The 23789-nt window shown below is 42.5% G+C and overlaps 3 protein-coding genes across 3 annotated transcripts; all 3 read right to left on the bottom strand.

Moving 5' to 3' along the window:
• Positions 1-4850: 4850 nt before the first annotated feature.
• LOC124212267 (uncharacterized) lies at positions 4851-5927 on the bottom strand. Its single transcript, XM_046612153.1, has one exon. It carries the CDS (start codon positions 5925-5927, stop codon positions 4851-4853), a length of 1077 nt encoding a protein of 358 aa, XP_046468109.1.
• Positions 5928-6101: 174 nt separating this feature from the next.
• Positions 6102-8498, bottom strand: LOC124212266 (uncharacterized). The gene has a single exon (XM_046612152.1). It carries the CDS (start codon positions 8496-8498, stop codon positions 6102-6104), a length of 2397 nt encoding a protein of 798 aa, XP_046468108.1.
• A 441-nt stretch (positions 8499-8939) lies between these two features.
• On the bottom strand, positions 8940-10301 carry LOC124212265 (uncharacterized). Its single transcript, XM_046612151.1, has one exon. It carries the CDS (start codon positions 10299-10301, stop codon positions 8940-8942), a length of 1362 nt encoding a protein of 453 aa, XP_046468107.1.
• Positions 10302-23789: the final 13488 nt, after the last annotated feature.

Genomic DNA, 23789 nt, shown 5'->3' with positions numbered 1-23789 from the left:
TAACATATTTTGAAGGATGTCGGTAATTTTTGCTTCGGGTTCGACACGGTTCGCGATGCGGCCTTTCGTGTACAAACTGTTCTTTATAAGCCCATAGTCCGTAATCCAGTGGGAAGAGGTCAGGGGACCGCGCGGGTCACTGTATGATAGGACTTCCCCTGCCAATCCAGCGATCAGGGAATTCTTGGTCGAGGTATTCCCTTACTCGTTGCATAAAATGTGATGGCGCCCCATCCTGTTGGAATCATACTCTTGGACCCTGAAAAATACAATCAATGAATAATATTCATATTATTATGAACGATGTTTGTATCATTATTTCAACTTTTTATTTTTCAATTGTAATGAGTAATTGTTGAAATAATTCAATTAACGATGAATTAAATCATAATGATGTCCTGCATCACCAGGCAGAAGCTCGTGGTGATTCTGCAGCTTGTAAGCTTCGTATCCCGCTGCACGCAATACATTACTCACTGAAGATTTGGAAACCCCTATCTCCTGAGCGATACGGCTTACAGGTTTCATCAACAAGATTCTTCGACACACAAACATATCGCTACTTTCGTTTCAAAACTTATTTTTCGATCCGGTTGCGATACCTCCAGTGTTCTCCCATCTAAACTTCCTTTTTCTTCGAAGCATAATGCAATTTTACGGGTCGTATTACCTGATGGGATCGGGCGATCTAGGCACGCTGCCGCGCAATGGTCCGAAATCCGTCTATAACTCATTTCCTCGTAATGTTGTCTCACCATCGCCACTTTTTCTTTAATGATGAATTGGTAATTCGGCATTTTTAACAATAGTAAATTGAAAAGCAGATTCAGTTGTACCGAAGTAAACGGCGCTCCGAACGTGATCCGACGGTGTGAATAATGCAAAACTATCTGTCGATTTGTAGTTGCTTCTATATAACGTTCAATCTCGACGAATTATTGACATGTAATTGTTGCATCTTTCCGTAAATCAATTGCGAAGAATACTCAATAAAAAGTTGACCTTATGAAGAACAGGGTTGTAACTTTTTTAACGAAAAAATAAAATATCAACCATTAAATTAAATTTTTTAATGGAATTTCCGTTGACCATTGAATTTATTTCTTGAATGTGAAAAATTTCATGTTAAGTACAGCAAAAGTGCACGTCTACCGGAGCTACTAAAATATAGCGCCGTCGCTTGGAGGGGAGCTACGAAACGATCGTAGCGCGCGGGGTGGCGAGTAGTGAGTTGATCCAGCGTGTGTTGTGGTAGCATTTTGTATGAGAAATAATAGACAGTATGTGGAAGTACACATTTTGTATTGTTAACTGCAAAAATAACGGTAAAACTAGTGATTGTATATTTTACAAGTTTCCAACTGCATCACATAAAATAGGTCAAAGGCAAAAATGGATTGCTGCTGTGAAAAGAAAAAAGTAAGTAACATAACCTCACTTTCGATGCCTTAGTTTTCTATATTTTTAAAATCAAGCCAACTATATCAACACGTGACCTGTTATGCTATCTGCATGAAACACTATATAAATACATAAGTATTATTGTTTTTGATGTGAAACATCTATAGCCGCACGTAAAACAGATTTCTGGCGTGGCGACGCAAGCCGTGGCGACGCGTCGCCACGCTATATGATGGTAGTACGGTGTGGCGACGCGTCGCCGTGCGCAATCGACTGTGCATTGTATACTCCCGGAGTGTATACAGTGTTTTGTTTTTGTTTACTACAGTACACATAACCTGTGTTTTACTTGAAAACAAATTATTCTGATAATAAAATGTCTGACAGTAATAATTTAGAGAGTGAAAGTGATCAGCCTCCTGCAAAAAAAAGCAAAATCACCCGATGGCACACTATCAAGTCATCAGTAAGTTAATTATATTTTTATAATTAAAGTGTGCATTTATCTGTGCATTAAGCACGCGTATATTTGGTGTGTTTTAACGCCAGTAAATGTAAAATTATACTGATTTTTATTTTAGCTTCCTTTAACACTTATATGTATTTTTTTTAATTGATTATTAATTTTAATTAATTTTAATTTTTTTAAATTGATTATTAATTATAATTAATTTTAATTTTACAAAATAATGTCGATGTTTCACATCTGCCAGGCGTCCCGTGACGGCTAATTTTTTTTTCAGTCCTGATGGTTCAAAGTGGACTCCAAAAACTCATTACGTAATATATAATACCAAAGAACATATACGTACATGGAAGCACAGGCCCGCTGAAGCCAGCTCTTGGGGTGATCTGAGCGAGCTTATCACCCTAACCGCCGCAAGCGCTCGCAGCGTTCCGTGTCTGTGTCAAGTCGATGCGTGCACTACTACATAGCGCCGCTCACACGTACGAGCGAGTGACGACGTCAAGCGTTGATTTGGGGAACTAAATTGTTGGCTTCAACGTTAACACGGGATCTGCGCTTCCATGTACGTCTATGTTCTTTGGTAATACTCATTTTATTGGCAAGAAAAAATCAGATGATCCTGCGAGTCCAAGCGCCAGCTCTGTTCCCTTCTGTTTATCATGCAAAACAAGTAAATGAAGGAGCTGTTTTAAGCAGGTAAATATATAAAAAGTAAAAAAATAATAATAAAATTAAACATTATATACATTTATATTTATATAATAACACATGTAGGTATCTATTAATTATAGGTACAATCGACTCATTAACCGAAGAAAGGCTCTTCACAAGCATAACATCGGAGTGAATTGTGATACTGGAAATCAAGTTTATGACGACTCTAACAATGTTGTCAATAATAGTGGACGTGAACCTATGGATGTAAGCAGTGCCGAAGTAATTTTAGAAACTGATCAAGAGTGTCAAGTAGATTTTGTAAGTTTTGCTGGTATCGAACAAACAAAAACTTTCACTTGTAACAGATATATTTACATGACTAATTACTGCGATGCTGAAGTTCAAACTGAAATACCGGAAATTGCCACTCTCAAAACTATTGTGAATAGGTAAAAAATGAAAGATGAAGAGGTACAATGTGGCATATCGTTAGCAGATATAGTAGATAAGTCGGTTGGTTCTAACGAGGCTGTAGTTGAACAAAATAGGAAACAGCGTAGTTTCTGTGGATTTCCATCTATTAAGACCGATGAAGATTTATTAGATATTACTGGAGTGAACTTCCAGAACTTTAATATTTTATGAAGCATGTTATTCAGTAACATTGTAATCAACAAAAATAATGATTTCTCATGTTTAACTGTACTTTATATGACTCAGAAGATACGGATGCTTGTCGAACAACTTCAGCTTGAATAAACAAACTTTCTCTATTATGCCTGTATTCTTGCACACTCTGAACATGATCGGCTTTAAATAATTTTTTGCCTTGTAGTTCCTTTGCAGGTTGAAAGTTTATTTTGTGTGTGATTTTTTCGAATCCTGTCCTTATTGAAACATCCATGACTACGGATTTTTCCATTAAAAAATTATTTTTCATATATTAATAGTATACATGACAGTTTTTTAAGTATCAATGTTGTCTATCTATCCGTGTGTCAAAAATACTTGTTTTGAACTTCTTAACCTACAAATTATCACTAAAAAATTAGTTTTAATTACTTCATAACTATACACTTACATATTTTCTACTGGAGTTTCAACTCGTTATTATTTTCAACTTTTCACTTTACTATTACAATGAAAATATCACTTATTTAATAATATTTTGCTTATTTCGATATTTACCAGTATTACTCTAATGTAAATAAACATGCCGGCTGTTTAGCTTTTGAAACCGCTAGGTGGTGGCACGAGCGAGGCTAACAGCGAATAGAGCAAAACAAAAGTTGCTCCAGTAAGTCAGTCGCTTGTGTACATTGAAACCAAACGCTACTCAAAAGCGAAGCTTAATACTCTATACGCCTGTTTACATTCTATATACACCGTTAAATCCAGTAAACCGATAAATTTGATATTAATAGAGTTGTTTAATAAACCACAAATTCCGTTGTACGCCTTTTGATTGAATAAATCCAACATTTCAATTGACCATTAAGTTTATTTTTTTAATGGAAACATTTTTCATATCTAAATGTATCTCGGAATATATATATACTGTGACGTGGATTTTCCCGCACCTCGGTCACTCGGAGCAAGGAAGATTGAGTCCCATAGAAGCGTACGGCCTATGGGACGCATGAAGCAAAACTTTCCGCGACTCGTAAATCCGTAAGATGGCTCTATCGTCGGTCGACAGTAGAGCCATCTGACGCTTGTCTTACGAAGCTCGTGCTCTCGGCGATTTGTGCTCAGCGTGGAGCTATGGTGGGGAGTCGCGCTGCTACATCGACCCTCCCCTTATTTCTCCACTTCTCCTACCGCGCCGGTTTTTGTTTCTTTTTTTTTATACGTCAAATGATAGTATCTACACACAGTTAATAAATTGTGTGCAGATGCTGACATTCGATTGAATGAAAGAAAAAGTTTAAATAAAAAAAAAAATAAAAATGACGAAATATCTATAAAGAAATACGAGGAGGTTCGAACTCACAAAACGCCGTGTAGAAATTTTGATAGATTGTAGAATACTGGGATCTGGCGGGTAGGCTTAACTTAAACTGAGTCGTAAAGGCACAACTAGATATATTATTTTACGTTCGATATATATATATATATATATATATATATATATATATATATATATATATATAAATATATATATATATTATACATATTATTTGTAATAATTGCTCTATGTAAACACTGCGAGATGCCATGAACTAGAGTGAGGGAGACTTGATAGGTGAGAGCGAGAGCGCACACCGGCCCGTGGCAGCAGCGACCCCGCTCCTCTTAGCCAGGCGCTGAGTCAATCGTTCTGCTAAGCTGATAATTGATCAGCCGGTGCGAGACAGGGCGGGAGATTTGAACATTCTCCCCCCTTCACCGCTCGTTGGAGAAGAAGATGTGCTGCAGTTGGTGCAGCGTCTTGAAAATCTTCCGCGTGGCGTGACACTGGAAGAAGAACAAGTCGGTGAATTGGACGAGTGACTGTAGATGTTGCAGTCTTGAGCGTGACTACGCGGGTGAGCCCGTCGCGGCCAGGATGCACTTGCGTGACTCTGGCGAGAAGCCATCTGGTGGGCGGCAACCTCTCGTCAGTGATGAGGACCAGAGATCCAACGGCGACGTCGTTGAACGAGGTTTGCCATTTGGAGATGGTCTGATGAGATTGGAGGCAGTCGTGTGACCAACGTTCCCAGAATGACTGAAGACGCTCCTGGATGCGTTGCAGGTGAGAGAGTCGATTGACCGGCACGTCGCCAAGTGATGGTTCTGGAATAGCGTTGAGCGGCGCGCCTCGTATGAAATGTCCAGGAGTCAGTGCTGTGAGGTCGTCGGGATCCTCAGAGAGAGCGCTGAGAGGACGTGAGTTGAGTACAGCTTCAACCTGAGTGAGGAACGTGGAGAAGTCCTCGTAGGTGAGTAACATGTCAGCGATGATGCGTTGGAGGTGGAATTTGACGGACTTCACGGCAGCTTCCCATTTGCCGCCCATGCGTGGAGCTCCAGGAGGATTGAACTTCCATTCAGTTTCGTTGTTGGCTAGCAGATGTTGTAGATTACGTGATTCTTGTAAGCAGCCAGAGAGTAGCCGCTTTAGTTCGGCGTCAGCACCGACAAAATTTGTTTCGCAGTCGCTGTAGAGGTTCCTGCAGATGCCGCGTCGAGACGTGAAGCGTCGGAAGGCCTTGAGGAATCCGTTGGCGCTATACTCCGTCACGAGCTCGAGGTGAACGGCTGAGGTTGAAAAACACACAAAGACGGCGATCCAGGCTTTGTAGATGCGAGTGCCGCGTCCTTGGTAGAATTTGAGTGAGATGGGTCCAGCGTAGTCGACGCCCGTGTGTTCAAACACCAAAGATGGTGTCACACGTGCTGCAGGTAGCTGGCCCATGAGTTGCTGTGCGCGTGCGCCGCGTATCCGGGTGCAGGTGACGCAGCGATGGATGAATGCCTTGATTGGAGCACGACCGCCGAGTATCCAACAACGCTTCCTGATGTAGTTAAGCGTCAGTTGGGTACCGCCGTGCAGCGTGCGGGCGTTGGCGTCTGAGATGATGAGTGCTGATTAGCGGCATAATCTGGGCAAGATTGGTGGATGCTTGGCGTCTTCATCCAGTTGTGAGTTTTGCAGGCGTCCGCCTACGCGCAGTAGGCCGGTCGGGTCCAGGCGCGCAGTAAGTCTGGTGAAAGGATGTGACTTAGCGAGCGGCTTGCCTTGAGAGATGGCAGTTATTTCGCCGGCGAAGTAAGCTTGCTGGAATTCCCGTATCCAAAACATGAGAGCGGTTTGCAAGTCGGCTGGAGTGAGCGGCGATGTCCTGAGGTTGGAGTCCGGCACTCTCCTGAGCCTGGCGACTGCTCGAAAGACAGTTGCAGTTCTGCGTAGAACTTTCGTGAGAGAGCTGTATCTGAGCAATCTCGCAAATGGTAAGTTTGGCGTGGTGGATGCGGTGTGTACAGCACTGGGGCTGAGTTCCGAGTTGGCGGCGTTGGCGTCCGTAGAGGCGAAGGAGGGCCATTGTCGCGGACTTTTAGATAGCCAGTCTGGTCCAGACCCCCAGAGCTTGTGTGTGATGAGTTGAGGTGGCGTTACGCCTCGTGAGGCGCAGTCAGCTGGATTCTGTTTACCGGGAATAAATTTCCAGGTTGCGTTTGGAGCTGTGCGGTGTATCTCTTGGACTCGGTTCCTGACGAACTCCTTCCATCGCACTGGGTCGCTGGTAATCCATGCTAGAGATACCGCTGAGTCAGTCCATAGCGTGACAGGGGCCTCTGAGAGCTTGAGTACCTCCTGAACGCGCGTGACGAGTTTTGCAATTAGTAGGGCGGCAGATAATTCGAGTCTGGGGATCGTGAGGCGCTGGAGTGGCGCGACTCGTGTTTTGGAGCACACCAGAGTTACTTCAGCTGCCTGATGCGGGTGTTTGACCTTGATGTAGACCACTGCCGCCATGGCTGACTGTGATGCGTCGGAGAAGCCATGCAGCTCGGTCATCGTAGTGTCAGAAGTAGTATGGAGCCAGCGAGGGATTGCTAGGCTCGAGAGTTCAGACAGTTCCGCCCTGAACGTCGTCCAGTGGTGAATCATCTGAGGCGTGAGTTTGTCGTCCCATCCGACTTTGAGTGACCATAGATCTTGCATCAAGATCTTGGCTCGGACGATGACTGGAGAAATCAGTCCTAGTGGATCAAAGAGTTGAGCTGTTTCGGAGAGGATCGTGCGTTTGGTGATCGCTGCTCCGGGTTGCGTGTGGCCAGTGAACCTGAGGACGTCAGGTGCGCATTGCCAGGCGAGTCCGAGAATCTTGGTGGTAGATTCGTGGAACTCGTGAGACTCGGTGCTGGACGGAGACTCGGATTTGGTTTGGATGAAGTCAGGATGATTCGATTTCCACTTTGATAATGGAAAGCATCCTTTGAGGTACAGGCCTTCGACCTGTGTAGCGATTGCGTTGAGGGTATGAAGATCGTCTGCGCCGCCACTGATGTCGTCCACGTAGCTTCCCCCTCTCAAGGGTTCGATAGCGAGCGGGAACTGTTCACCCTCGTCAAAGACGAGTTGTTGGACGGCGCGGCCGGAGAGGAATGGAGCTGGCGTCTCGCCACACGTGACAGTAGCCAGCTCGTATGTCTTGAGTTGATCGTCAGCGTCGACCCATAGTATGCGTTGAAACTTCCGGTCCTCGGGATGTACGCGAATCTGCCGAAACATTTTTACAATGTCGGTGATGAATAAGAGAGGGTATTTCCTGACGTATAGTAGTACGTCGAAGATGTCATTCTGCGTTTTGGCTCCTGTATGGAGTATGTCGTTGAGTGAGTGACCTGAGGTCGTCTTGCACGACCCGTTGAAGACGACTCGGATCTTGCCGTTCCTGAGAACGCCGTGGTGAGGTAGATAATAGCCCTGGAGAGACGGATCGTGGTCCTCAACCTCGATCATGTGTCCCATTGCTTCGTACTTGGCGAGGAAATCCTTGTAGAGCTTGCAGAGCTCTGGTTGATTGGCTAGGCGCTTGAGCAGGCGCTCGAGCGATTTTTGTGCGATGCCCTTGGAGTTCCCGAGCGTCGTGGGGTCCACCTTGAATGGCAAGCGCACGCCGTAGCGACCTTGGTTGTCGCGTGAATGCGTAGAGAGGAAGTGGGCTTCACAGGTTACCTCGTCAGAGGTTAGAGTCTCAGCCTGTGAAGGTGGAGCTTGTTCAAGTTCCCAGAACCTAGAGATTAGATTGTGGAGATGTTCGTTAGTGATGAGGTGCCCTTGATGGGCGTGCGTAGTGTGAGATGGATCGTTTATAGGTCCAAGTATCGCCCACCCAAATATCGTGTGAATGGCGATTGACTGTTCAGCCGTGTCGGATCTTACTCCGGGTTTTAAGATCGAGCCGTAGGAGTCGGCGCCAATGAGTATGTCGATCTTGCCGGGTGAGAGATGACTGGGATCAGCGAGCTCCAAGCCCATGATATGGGGCCAGGCCTGGGTCTCGATGTTGCGTGTAGGCAGTTCTACCGTGAGCTTCGGCAGAACATGAGCTTGAAGCTCGGCGGCTTCGTTGCTGTGAATTGAGCGTAGCGTAAAGTTGACAGCGCCCCGGGTGTGTCCGGAAGGCACGCTGGCCACTCCGATGATGGGTACGTGGACGTTGTTTGCATGTAAGTTGAGCGTGCGGGTTAATTGATGAGAGATGAGCGTAAGCTCTAATCCAGGATCGATGAGCAATCGTACTGGATGCGTGATGCGTGTTGGAGTGATGAGAAGAGCACGCGCCGTAGCGAGTAGCACCGTAGTTCGTGGCGCAGTTGCTGGTTGGCGCGATGCGCGTGTTTGTTGCGTTGAGACGAGTGACGCAGCGACGGAAAATGCGTGAATGAGCCGCTGCGTGGAAGTTGAAGAGTCGGTTAGTCATGCCGAGAGATTGGTACTCAGCTGTGACGTCATCGAGTTTTGCGAGCCGCTGCTTGGACTGCTGTATCCTCGTTTGTCATCTGCTTGAAGGGCCGCGTGGAGGAGCGTGTGATGTGACGCGTTACACTGGCGGCAGCGACGTTGGCTGCGGCAGTTCTCAACCTGATGTGTTCCCAGGCAGTTGAGGCAGAGTCTCTTGGCTGTCGCCATTTTGTAACGTTCTTCCGGCGCCATGTCGTGGAGCTTTGAGCAGCTCGCGATGAAGTGGCTCTCTGCGCAGCAGGAACATGGACTCTGAGGTCTCGACGTGTTGCCAGGAGAGGGCTTTGCGGTAGATTGAGTATTGGACAGCATTGAAGGAGCCCGTGTGTTGACGCTCGCCGTGTGAACGTTTACAGGCAACGTTTTGTAAACAGTAACCTTCTTCTTCTCAGGTTTGGAGTCTCTTGGAGTGACTGGAGTCCGTCCTTCCATGGACTCGAGCGCTCTGGCGCGCCCCTGGAGGAAGTTCTTCAAGCGTTCGAAGGCTGGGTAGTCGGTCGACGCTCCAAGCGCCAATTCCCAGTCCTCACGTGTTTTGGAATCGAGACGCTGTGAGATGGAATGCACCACTAGTTGATCCCATTGATCTGTTGGCGATCCAAGAGTTTTTAGTGAGCTCAACACCTCGGTGGTAGTGTTCAGGATGCTGTTGACTTCCTTGGCAGATCTGGAGGTCATCTTGGGCATGCCGAAGAACTTGTTGAGCTGAGAGGTGATGAGAACACGTTTGTTCTCATAGCGAGCGAGTAGAGCGTTCCATGCGGTCTCAAATGAACCGTCGGTGATGTCGACGTTCTCGATGAGAGTCGCTGCTGGGCCGTGGACGCTCTGGAGGAGGAAATGCATGTTCTCCACATTGTCCGCGCCCGCTTTGGTCATTACAGAGGTGAACTTTGTCTTAAAGGAAGTCCATTGAAGGATGTCGCCATGGAAGTGTGGCGGTTTGATGACCGGTAGCTGCGGACGAACCGCTGTGGGCTCTGTAGCCGATACGTTTAGCGTTGAGTTGTGGAGCGGGCGAGGCTCAAGCTCGTTGATTCGAGCCTTGAGGGCGCCTTTCACCTTGGCGTATTGCGCAGTCGTGGTGGTGAAGACGTACTCTTTGAAGTACGGCAATTCGGCGTTGGGATCCTTGCTGCGGAGTACCTTGTCGTGGGTCTCTCGAATCTTACTCCAGTTCTGTTCGAGAGCCTCGAGCTTAGCTTCGGCGTCGAATACGTTGCACACGGAGATGATTCCATCGTCGACCTCCTGCATAAGGTCTCTCACGTATTTGAGGAGAATCTCTTGGGCCGTAAGATACCTGTTGCACGACATCTTTGGAATATGTCTGAAAGCTGTCGGAAGAAAATCAATGCGAGAAAGGGCTGCGGTTTAGCAACGGAAGAGAGTATGAAAGGAATGAACGGACAATTTACGTGGATTCCTTAGATGATGAAGCGGTTGCGTGGATGATGCTGTACGTGGGCCCTGAATCAGCCCAAGAGATGTGGTGTAGAGGCGTGTAGGCCTTGAAGCGGCCTAGATGTTGCGTAGAGAGGCGTAAAGGTGTACGTAGGCCTTGAAGCGGCCTAGAGGATGCATAGAGAGGCGTGAAATATTTTAATCGAGTGGATGCGCGCACACGCAGGGTGATTTTTGCACTATGGGTCCCAAACACCCTTTCCACTAACGCAGTAGCTAGACGAGGTACTCCGCAATGCGTCGGCGTCGGTACGCGCACAAATTCACTGTTTTTGATTCACTGAATTATTCAATTGTTGAAATTACAACGTAAATAAGTTAAGCCGGCCAGTATCCGGCTCGAAGGACCGCTTTGTAGAAATTTTGATAGATTGTAGAATACTGGGATCTGGCGGGTAGGCTTAACTTAAACTGAGTCGTAAAGGCACAACTAGATATATTATTTTACGTTCGATATATATATATATATATATATTGTAACGTGGCGTTTCAGAATCGCCCGTCACAAGGGCACACAACCGCTATTATTTTTAATTTACGCGTCCTCAGCAGGGTACTCCAAACGAACTCGATACAAAATAGGCAATATCTACTTTTAACTAATTCTTTTCTGTAAATTCTTTATTTCGCGCTTCGGCGCACGCTAACAAGGTACTTGGACGACAACGATCCCGATCAACAAGGGACCACTCTCTACCGTTTCCAGCTCTCGACGACTTCGCCTACCGACGGTCTAATCACACTACACTGGCTACCTTGGTGCACCTTGATATACACCTGGGGTAGCATCCACCCGAACCTTCCGTATCGCCTCGACTGCCGGTGAACAGGGAGATAAAAATCCTCCCGGCCGCCGAGGGCATCGTTCCTCGAAGAGGAACCAGCCGCCAACTCTATCGGATGCCGTAAGGATGGCGTGAAGGGCAGACCGTAGCCTGCCATCCTCCGACTTACCGGCCTGGTGCCGGACCGACCCCAAACCACTACGTCCAGGGTGATAAAGCCATCATTCTGAGGATCGACGCTGCCTCCCTATCGGCAGGGACCAATTGTGTGGGTCGTGGTCCACGGTTTGGCCAACCGTCTGACTGCACGACCTCAGGCACAGGCAGCTAGCTACTGCCTGTACAAAAGCCGGTGGAGGTGAACAATGAGGCGTCACTCTCCACCCGCTAACTTTGACCGAGAGGCACCCTGTGCGTGCCTCTGTCAAAGAAGTCCCCGAGGATAGGCAGCCTGGACTGCAAACTGGAGCGACTATGAAACCGTACGAGTTGGTGTCAACGACGAAATCGCGAGCAGCACATTGCACAACATCTAGCGGTAATTTTTGGAAAACGTACGACCACGCAGTAACCGATATTCGCCACAGGGGGATGGCCTATTTGCGGTGGGGGTCAAGCGACCAATCAAAGAAGAAGAATCACCTCACGACAACCGCGAGATCGGCGAGCTGAACTACGACCTGCTATTCTACGCTCGACCTGTTGAGGAACAGCTTCAATTTTCCAATTGCTCTCCCGACCTCTCTACCGTTTTAAGCCACCGTTCTACCGTCTATCCTACCGAGTACCTTTATCTTTCTAAATTCTTTTCCTTCTCTTTTCCTTTCCTTCCCAGTTTTGTTATTCTATAGTATAATTTAAATTAAAATCAGTTTGTGTGCCTGAGATCGACCGTTAAGGTAAGGCTTTTGCCTTTGAATTGTACTGTTACGAAGTTGCTCATAATTTCTATTCTTTCTCGTAATATTTATCGATTTTGCGTGAATCATGGTCCACGGTTAAAGTTGCTGTAAGCCGCCGTGTGGCTGCATGATTCCGGTCATTAATATTATATTTATTGTTTCTTGATTGCATCGTGTGATGCCATTTTGTGTGAATCATGGTCCACGACTTCCGTGTGACTGCGTGATTTCAGTAATTCATTATTTTCGTATCTGAGCGACCTCGTAACTGCCAAATAATTATCTCTTGTATCTATGACTTTTCTAATTATTTGTGAATCTCTATTATTTTGCTTCCGTATTTTCTATCGTATTTTGAGCCCTATTGGCTTCATATTTTATTCCATACTCTTCTTGTAATAGTAGTGTGTTTTATATTTTATTTCCGTTATTGCTTATTATATTTTTATTTATTTTTGTGCCTATTGTATCGTAAATCGAGTTCCTTGGAGTACAAGCGAGCGTAGAATCACCCTTAGATATTACCGCATTTTTCTTTATTACTATTGACAATTTTATACTATTTCTGCCTGTTATTTATTTTTCCGTATTTTGTTAGATTAAGTTCTGTGAATTATTCTTTTGTATTGCGGTGTATTTTCGTATATTTCTCTATTTGGTAAATTCTCCGAAATTCTCTCACTCTCATAACTTTGTATTTTGGTATTCTCTCAAAAGTTATGTTTAGGAATTCACTATTTAATTCCTCAATTATGTAATGATTATAAGTTATCGAATCTACCGTATGAATAACTCTACCGAAGGCTACCGAGTCGATCGTTTGCCAACTTAGTAAATTGTTACTAACTGTCAATCTCTCATCTTGGTTATGATTTATGGTAAATTTGTCGTACCTCTACCGAACTACCGTTTCGTTGTTTTCTACCGATCGCAGTAAAATTCTCTCGTTCTAATTAACAGAATAATAATTTTCGTAGTGTCATTTGCAACTTGGGTAAGATCACGTCGCCCAGTGACGTGTAGTTTTAAGTCAACTCTTGCATTATATCGCATCTCTCGGCCTACGTCTATTTTTCTCTGTTAACTACCGGCTCTCGTGTTAAAGCTACCGTTTACTGCTATTCTACCGATATTTTTGTGAACAACGATTATTTATTTTATTAACTACCGCTATCGATACCACCTTATTTGCCTGTCTCACTTATGTAACCTTCTCGACAATATATGATCGATTGACTTATTCATTTTCCTTTTAACTGGAGGTTATTCTTTATTTTGTTATTTTCTTTAATTCTGGAATTACTGCTAGCTGCCTTGAACTCCGCCACTCTACCGGGATGTACGCGATCGTACCTGTGCCTAGCCAGCCATACAACGGGTTCTCTATTTATCCCTTTTGCACGGTCTTGTGTTAATTTTATTGATTTATATTATTCTTTGAGAATCGACGCTACGCGTCTGGCGCCCAACTTAATTATTTTGTTGTAGTTTAATATTGCGGATAAGTAGAGAATCGCGCCAAAGTGTCAACGGTAAGTCCTCATCCGAAAGTAACAACATTTAGCGTTACAAATTAGCGCTCGACGAGGGGCAGAAAAGACTTAGCGTTACAATATATATATATATATATATATATATATATATATATATATTATTATACATATTATTTGTAATAATTGCTCTATGTAAACACTGCGAGATGCCATGAACTAGAGTGAGGGAGACTTGATAGGTGAGAGCGAGAGCGCACACCGGCCCGTGGCAGCAGCGACCCCGCTCCTCTTAGCCAGGCGCTGAGTCAATCGTTCTGCTGAGGTGATAATTGATCAGCCGGTGCGAGACAGGGCGGGAGATTTGAACACGCCGTATGGTTTCACGAGTTCGAGCAAGGTTCACGAGATCCATAAAAATATAGTACTATCTCTATTATGTATTCAGAAAAGCTGAAGCTAAAATTGCAGTCAAGACTGATGGAGCCTTTATCCAAATTCAACATCTTGTCAGTTGCTCATGTTGCTCATGCAATAATTATTCGAACAAGCTTACACTGTAGGAGCGATAATTACATATGCGGGTGATGTTTAATGCTTGTATCAGCGTATCTTATACATATATTTAAGTATATTTAAATATATTTAATATATTTATTTATTTATTTATTTAATGTATTTGATATATTTGAATATATTCATAATTCAAATATATTTGAGCAGCTCCTCTTTATTATAATAAAGAGGAGCAGCAAAACCCAATGCCCACTCTTAGCTAATCTTAGTTCACGTTCACATCAAATATGTATTAATACCATGAAATGTGCGTAAGTTACGAAAGTGATTAAAGAGCAACGGTTATGAAACTATCGAAGCGTTTTCAGAGCCAAGTCATCATAATAATTGTATTCCAAAGGGGAGTAGGGGGGAAATGAAGAACGTAAACTAAAATTACTCAATGGAAACCACGTGAAGGTGGTGGGTCTCTTCCATCGAAAAGTGGACAGTGCCAATGTCCAGACAGTCGAACTCTCAAAGTAAATCTCTTAATTAACAAACGCCGCAATATCTCAACGGCAATTGACAATACGATTCAAAATTTTAAATGTACATTTCAAACTTAATTAATTGAACATTTCAATATTGTCAAGAAATTCGAGACTGTGGCATTGTCCCCAGGAATGGTGAAGGATAAAAAGAATGGGTACGCTAGTATCGGTGTGTGGATATTAAGAACATTTTTGAGGAGCCAAATATACCGCAAGGTGAATGGCTCAATTAATAACAATAACGTGGTAATGACCGAATGACGCATGTGATATATGACGAAGTTATTCGGTTGAGATGCAATTATTAATGACAATAAGTATCCATGCTTCTACTATTATATTATATATGTATTTTTCGAATCAACCTTTAACGTTCGATTGGCATGGAGGGTGGTCAGTAATTGAAAACATTCACCTCAGCGAATTAGAATCTAAGGACTGTAATGCTAATAATGCAAACACGCTATCGAATCAAATATAAAAATAAAGAGACAATAAATGAAGTGTTTATTGAAACGAAAATATCTATACACTCGTCTCTGGGAGGAGGGGCACAGCAAAATAGAACCAATCGTATACTACGGATAATCTTAGATATCAAGTCCTGCCTGACGCGATGCCGATACTAATCCGATGCTGGAATTAAAACTATTTGCGCCTGTGTCTTATATAAGAGGAAAACGAAAGGGAAGGTGCGTCACACTGAAAAAAAGAATGGTTATATTCATTTGTATTTTCGACTAGTCTCATAATAGATGTGCGTTGCTATATTTATAGATTGAATAAAAAATTTATAATAGGGGCGAACAATTAAATGCAACGTTTGAATGAAACAATATTTTTTTTTCAGTGTACAGCAGGAATAATAGCAGGAACCCTATATTATGTTACGCGTTGCAACGGCTGATAGGGAAGCAAAAAGTATTTACACTCGTCTTTTATCCTTTTAAAAATAACTGGACGAGAAGCTATATTACTAGACAAATTGTTTAACACCAACCTCTGAAAAGAGACTGAAAAGTTTCGTATGCTAACCAAGGCAACCAAGAAGTCGCAACTGCTCAAAAATGTACCTATTGATGCGTGACTTTCATCAACTTTCTGTTGGGCTTATTACCGCTGGGGAGATTTCCGGTCTTTCTCTTCCGGTTACACCGATCTCTCAATTCTCGGGACATCCATTTCAGTTTGTTGAAGGTGTGTACTCGTACGAAAAGTTCGACAATGTACATCTTGTGCTCGCGACACGTTCCTTCAAGCGACCAATAATCGGCGTGTTGATTCGACAAGACGGTGTAAATACAGGTTTCGATGTGCTTCCTCAAGAAAACTCTGTGTGGCTGAGATGTAAAAGCAGAGGTAAAAACTTCATACATGGTGGCCGTGACATTATTGAATGTATCGGAGGGGACTTTCAAGTTGTCGAGCCCGTAGTTTTCTTTACATCTGTATGCCTTCCAAGATATCGAAAGCTTGTTACTTTGTTCATAATTTTGATTATCTTTCGTTAAACTGACTCGACACTCGGAACAATCAAACTTTTTAAGGCACTTGTTGGCAAGATACCCAGCCACATACTTCGTAGCGCATTTTTCGAGAGTAACCGAACTATCGAAAGATGCGTCTGACTCTATGTTACATTCTTCCTCGATCCGATTATTAACAGCCATCTCGTCAATCGCGATGCGGACGATTGGTTCTTGATTGACCCATTCGTCGATTTCCTTCGCTAAGTCGCTCGTCTCGTCTATTAAATCGTTCGTCTCGTCCGCTAAATCAATCGTCTCGTTCGCTAAATCGATCTTCCCGACCACTGAATCGCCCGTCTTGTCCACCATAGGATCGTGAGTTCGAGGACTGGTTTCTAAAGTAGCGAGCAGATCCGTTGAATCATCAGCCTCACCATTCGTCCCTGATGAGAGTTTCTGCAAGTTCGCGGTTATAGCGTACTGTAAATTTCTACGGAATATCATTGCAGAGGGATTGCTGTTATCTCCTCCGCGGCCTCTCAAGATGGCGAATAGATTCTCGATAGGATCCTGATTCAATCTCGAAGTAATGAGATGAGGTGATCCGGAGGCTCGCATATCCTCCGACACTTGAAGAGTGCAGTTGATCGACATCATCAAATTCGAGAAACACAGTGGCGGATTACCTTCAGAGACGGTCCATTTTTTGAACCACAAGAGACTTTCTCTCAAGTATTTTTCAACTTGTGGTTGCACCGTCGACATCGCGCGTTTCAAGGGATTTGGATCTGTCGGCCCGCGACTGTTCAAACAATCGAAGAGATCGTTCATTTTTTTGGTGAAGTTTGCGGTGTCCTCACAAGCGGGATGTTTCAATTCACCGGTATTCACTCCTGCATGTAACGCGGCAGCGACAGACGCGCTGAAGACTTGCGTTGCGAGGCTGACTGTCATTCGTTGGTAATTATCAGGTGCGATGTGTCGCTTGGTTAGCTTTGGAGCTGCTTTGCTAACACATTTTTCCATGATCTCCAGCAATTCGCAAAAAGCTTCCCAGAAATTCTTACTCCACTGATCAAGATATCTTTGCCAAGTAAAGTGTTTCGGATGCTCTTGAATAAGTGAAGAATGTCGAACAAGAAGAAGATTTTTTGGAAATTACGATGAAAGAAGCGATCCTCGACAGTCACACCGAGCAACTTTATGGCCGCCCGATTTGGCGATCCTTGGTCGGAAACGGCTACTTTTATCACTGATCCGATAGAATGCAGTTTGTCGATCACGCTTACAATCAGTTTTTGCAGATTTTTGTGGCAGACGTTCCCCTGTGAGGTGACGAAAGCTACCGGCTGCTTCCACGAGTATTTCAGGCCTCTGATCATAAAGACTAGAGCGTAATTAGCAAAGCCGCTCTTTCGGCCAAGTTCGCCAAGGTCTTCAAATCTCTCGACCAGATCGGCTTTACGGTTGTACTCGTGGAGCCGCTTGATACTCATTTCATCCCACATGAGAACAAATTGCCATTCATCTTCAGTCATTGCTTCGGTCTTCGCCGCTAATCTGTCAAATATTCCGGCGCTTATGCCAGGAGTCAAATCTAATTTATTTATCCAACGCCTGATTAAAGAAATACATGAGAAAGCGAACTGCTTATTATCTCGAAGATAGCGGTATGCCTTCGGCGATATGTAATATAAAGATAATGCAAATTGCTGCTTTTCGTCGGACCAGGGACTCAGCTTCTTGTGTTTAATTTGCATTTCAAAAAAGGTTTGCTGATTTTCGTTCAATGGTTTTATAGATTCTCCAGCAGCTATAAGAGTAGATTGTTTTGCAGCTGTAGCCTCAAGACGTCTTATTGTTTGCTTTTGCTTCTTTATTTCGTCTCGAAGTGACTTTATTAGGCGGGCCTGCCGAGCTTCGCTGGCTGTGACCGTTTTGAATCCCTTCACTCGCGGAACCATGTTTGCACAGTTTTCCGAAGAGACCCTAACGCTGCCTAGAGTATTGTTGGGGTGGCATAAAGCTGAATCTATACCGATTGCGGAGTCCTGAATGACCGAGCTAGTATGAGAAGGCGATTGGAAGTTAACAGCAGTGCTGGACTGCTGTGGCTGAATATCAACAGCGGTAATGACGAGGTTAATATTGGAGCCATCCATAGGGATCGAAAATTTTTTGATTCTCCGCTTACTTTCGTTACCATAGCTTTCAAAATCCTGCACGGAAAAGTGATTGCTGCAAACTCGATGATTGTCGAGTTGCGCAGGTGATAAAATTTCCAATTTCTTATTGTTATACCGTTCAACCCATATGCGCCGTCTGTAAATGATGCACAAACAAAGCCATGATTACACTCAGTCAGAAAATTATGATCCTCTCATGCGATGTTCAAAAGCGAATAAAGTAATGTTTATGAACCTTATTACACCACACTGAGAAAAAAAAGTAGCTGTGACAACAGGATATCTGGTTCTTGTAACTATAATCGGGTCTTTTGTCACAACAGTATTGTAGTCGCTTGCACGAACAATGCGGTATAGCTGTGGGAGCTGAACTGTCAAAACGCGTGTGGCGCGCGGATGCCATATATATCTTCGACAGCTATACACAGGGTACTTACTGGAACTATCATTTAGTTCATTACGTGAACTACTCTTTTTTTCAGTGTACACTTTATGGATGGTTCATGCCATAATAATGTCAATGATAATATGACATGCGTAAAATGACCTCGTCAAATACCAAACATCGTATCAATATTGGAGATACTTACATATATTTAATGGATTGCAAAATTTCTGACGTTAATATTCTAATTGGTTAGTTGCAGCATGGTAATTACGCCACGTACAGTATGGGAATTAATACAAAAAAGCTATTAGCCATTTATAAAATTATTGTTTTCACACTTTATCGAAAGGGATAGAAGAATGGGGTATAAATTGAAGAAATGATGAGAAAAAAAGTCGTCTTAACGATTCAGTGCCAATAGCAAAATATCTCTTACGTTGGCAGGTTTATTAGAAAATAGTTTACTAAAAGAATTCAGTATCAATTGTTGGACATTATTATTTTTCGCAATTCAATTATCATTATTTTTATTATGGTGGATTGTTTTCGGCTTTATCTCATCTCCAAGTACCCTTATTCTCACAGAGATTCACTTTCGGCTAGACATATACGTCACAGAAATCCTTAAAAAAGATATTGACAGAATATTCAAACGATGATGTGAAAAATAATTTAACACGGACTCATCTCTAGTAAGAAATGAACATATGCAGTGGTTAGTATTACAGATGAATGTCAATAAATTATCTGTAATAAAAATAAGTTATAAAAGTTACTTAGAAAATGTGCTTCTTCCACCAGAGTAAGGAAAGGTTACCAAAATTATTATTTCGAGTATTATACTCTTTTCACCACATATAAACACCTTAAAATATCTCTTTACTACATCAAAACAGCTTAAAATATCTAACTTCCCTTTACCCCTAAAAAAGTAAAATTTTTATCCGTGGCATCGGATACAATTGTATTTACCTTAATTGTGGCATGGTAAATTTTTCACACAATATCAATGTTTATTCATCACCTAATTTCGTCATTATTTCCAGCTAAAATTCTTACCTCGTTATTAGCACCAATTGTATTCGCTTCATTGCAAAAAGGAATCAACCATAAAACGTGAATGAACATTTTGTCTACCAAAACAATGCACATTACAATTTAAGTACGCACGAAAACGTCCATTGTTCTGATATGGTTGAAAATACTTTGGTCTTTTTCGCATTACAGTGCAACCCTGATAATCCGGCAATCCGGGCTCCGGTTAATCAAAACTCCGACGTGAATCAAACGGTAGCCACTGATAATCCGACCGCACAATAATTAAGGTTGAACTGTATTTTTTTGCCAATTGAAAAAAAATATGTATAAATATTTTTTCTACCATTTTTTTAACGAAAAATGAAATGAATTCCTCTTTGCGCACGTACGACAATTATTTATTACAATTGATGTCAAATAGTCGAAGAAAATATGAATTATACAAATTAAAAATGAATTTCGAGTATGCAAAAAAACTTACCTGACTTCGTCTTTTGGGAAGCGATGAAAAGTGAGATTTAAATCCCTTCTTTTCATGCTTTCGCAGCCTTTGTAGTCACACACACTAGATACAGGCATTACAATAAGGGAAATTAATCACTGCGTTAAAAAAGGGCCCAAATCATGGAAATAGCGAGATCGTACGAAGATGCAGGCGCAACAAAGTAACAAAGAAAAGTTGGACGGGAATCGTGGAATAAACGAAAAAAAAATCACTAAATGCGTAATTAATCTATTATTATCGCGAACCATGCAACTAATCAATTAATTCATGAATTTAGCGAAAAAGAATCAAGATTTCCGGGTTAAAACGTCCCTACCAAAACCCTAAACAAGAGCCCGGGCTTTAAACACGTGTGTCAACACGCTGTGGGAATCGGCGGGAATGAGCCGTAGTAGTATCCCACTCGAGGCGCATGACATATAGCGCTTTAGTGCGAGAGAGATTGCACCATCGAGCATCGAATAAGCGCGAGAGAGATTGGACTTCGATTCTAAATCTCAAGTGAGATTCTGCGAGCAGTCCCACAATCTTGACTGCAGTTCTTGTATTAAATAATAAAAGAAGAAATAAAAAGCTAATTCGTTATTGCTGTCTCGGATATAAGAGTCTCACAGCTCTCGAGAATGTACTTGTTATTACATAAAATAAAAATAAAAAAAAAACATGAGAGCTGTCATGGGACAGCCGGTACGAACGAAGTTCCTTACGCTATATTACTGCTCATTGAATAAATTAAGAACGTTTAATTGAAGAATAATTAAATGAAAAATCAAATATATGAAGGAATGGTAATAAAATCGTACGAATGTGTTTTTGAAAGATATAAAAAGAAAGAGAGGCAAAGTATAGACGTACGCTGTGAGAGAGCGCGCTGCGGCCCAAAGTATAGTTGTACGCTGTAGGAGAGAGAAAGAGGGGCGAAGTATAGTCGTGCGCTGTGAGTGAGAGAGACCGCTGCTGCCGTCTCCCACCCCAAGCGCTGAGACAGAGAGAGAGAGCGCGCGCACACGCTGGAATAGAGAGAGAGAGAGAGAGGGAGATCGCGCGCACTATAGCAAACGAGCACTATAGCCAAAAAGTGTCGGTTTTTTGGTGTCGTTTTTTTCCGCCTAGCCCCTACGGTGAACGAGCGATAAGGAACTTCGTTCCAATAAATGCTCAAATCGGTAAAAGTATGACAGACATCACACTCTAGGTTCATTATCGATCGGGCGCGAGAGAGAACGCAGCATGGCTCCAAACGAGAGCGAGAGAGTTAACACGATCACCCCCACTCGCCGGTCGGAGCCAACACACCGACACTGTACGCATTGGCATAGAGCGCTGTACGTGAGTCGACAAGCAAAGGCGCCACTAGTGACACCTAGCTGTTCTGGAGATAACTCATCCGAGCCCCTCAACTTTTCTTGCTTCAAATAGCCTGCAGGCCGTACGCTTCTATGGGACTCAATCTTCGTTGCTTGGAGCAAATGACCGAGAACTTACCGCGTGCACAATAATTCGGCGTCCACGATGTACCCTGGATCCAAAATGAATATCGCGAAGTTTTGTTGGGCGCCTGGCGTGATCAACACGCCTCGAAATCGTTGATGCGCTATGCCGCGACAATATGCTCGGTAGCTCGGTACCGCGGAGAGGGGAGGGGTAATTTTTGGGTAGAGAGAGAGAGCTAGATACGCAACATCAACACGTTATTTTACTAAGCAATGATAGAATCAAACTAATATATTTTCTGCCAACAATAATACAAAGAAAAAGAATAAAAATAAAGAAAAATAATAATTCTACAGTCGCTATTCGTGATTCATACTCAAATACTTAGGTTCAACCGTGAAAAAAAAATATACCAGAAAAAAAAAACGAAATGACTAAACCTATACGGCTTCTAATACCTACGTGCGCTAGTCGTTGCTTCGACGATAACCAATAACTCAAAAACTAAAAACAAAAAATTTTGACTCGACGCGCTAACCGCGACCGTCCTCTACTATCCACAGCGCTCATCGCCACGTAACAATAAACCACTAGATCAACAACAATAGGATCAAAATAATACTTAATGCACTGTAAAAAATTTGGTGTCAAAATCAACACCATTTTAACACCACGCGTAGTCCCGAAAAGTCCACTCCGTTGGTGTGCATGCTTGGTGTTAACAGACGGTGTTAAAAGTTTGGTGTTCCGAAGTAACACCGATTGCAGTAAAACCCGAAACCTGACACCTTCAGAATAACACCAGAGTATTGACGCCTAGACAATTATGACACCATAAAAATCAGCACCAAGGAATTTGAACCCTGCGAAATAACAACATCGAAATGGACACCATAAGAATCCACACCGCTGAATAAGCACCTTGCGAATGAACACCAGCGGATTAACACCCTGGCAATAACACCAAAAAACTGACACCCAGTTGATAACATCAGAATATTGACATCCGCAATATAACACCATAGAACTTACACCCTGAGAACAACCTCAAAAAGTTGACACCATGGTAATAACACCAGAGAATTGGCGAACCGACTATTTTTTCTTATATGAATATAGGTATATGCATATATGACACGTGAGGTAGGGTTTAAAAATAAATTACAGTGATTCATAAGATAATCCAAGTCAATATATAATTTCTGTTATAGAGATAAACACCATACATGTGCTTTCAAATATATACATATATAAACTTATTTTTGCTTATACATATATATAATCACACGAACCTTAGAATAATCTTACATATTATATATTTGATATCAAAAGTACAAAACTTATTTTCTCTTTAACAATAGATTAGCTAAATAATAATTAATTATTATTGTTTGTACTTTCCGTTCTGCGGGATAGGAACTTTCCAATACCGTATGCATTTATATAAACATGTAAATTGAGTGACATGAAAAGGCGTAAAAACTAATAGTACAATATATAGATTATAATTATGATAATGATGAAAATAGTAGCATATAGGTACGTTTAAAAAATATGACATTTCGGCACTACGAACGAAGTAGTTTTGTGATAACTTTGATGAAATTCTTAGGCATACTTATGATTCAACAGATTGAGATCTATTAAACTATAGGTCTTTATAATTTTGGGTTCGACTACAAAACCATGGTACTCGTCACTAAAATATTTTGTTTCACACTCGGTACAAATAACGAATGGTACATTGTGGTGTACAAAGATATGAGTGATAACCTGAAATACGGGTAGATCCGTCAATTCATCAATATGGGTTGCAATTAAGAATCCGACTTTATAAAGAAATCCAAAAACTACTTTTTTTTACCACGAATATTCTATCGGATGGATTAAATTGAAAATCGCTTCTCGTTAACAAAAATTCAGATATAAAATTGCCATACATATCAAATTTGCCTCCGCCTGTGCAGCTGATACTGACATTCAAATCTTTGTTGCATGTCTTCCAGTGGTAATACATGAAGCGTTGATGTTGATTGGCTAATGTTTTGCAGATATTATTAAAGTTATGGTATTTATTTGCCAAATCTTTGAAATA

Source organism: Neodiprion pinetum, chromosome 2, assembly GCF_021155775.2.
Source record: "Neodiprion pinetum isolate iyNeoPine1 chromosome 2, iyNeoPine1.2, whole genome shotgun sequence".
NCBI classification, from domain to species: Eukaryota; Metazoa; Arthropoda; class Insecta; order Hymenoptera; family Diprionidae; genus Neodiprion; species Neodiprion pinetum.
Note: the sequence above shows the minus strand (reverse complement) of the source record. Positions and strands in the feature narration are given on the sequence as shown.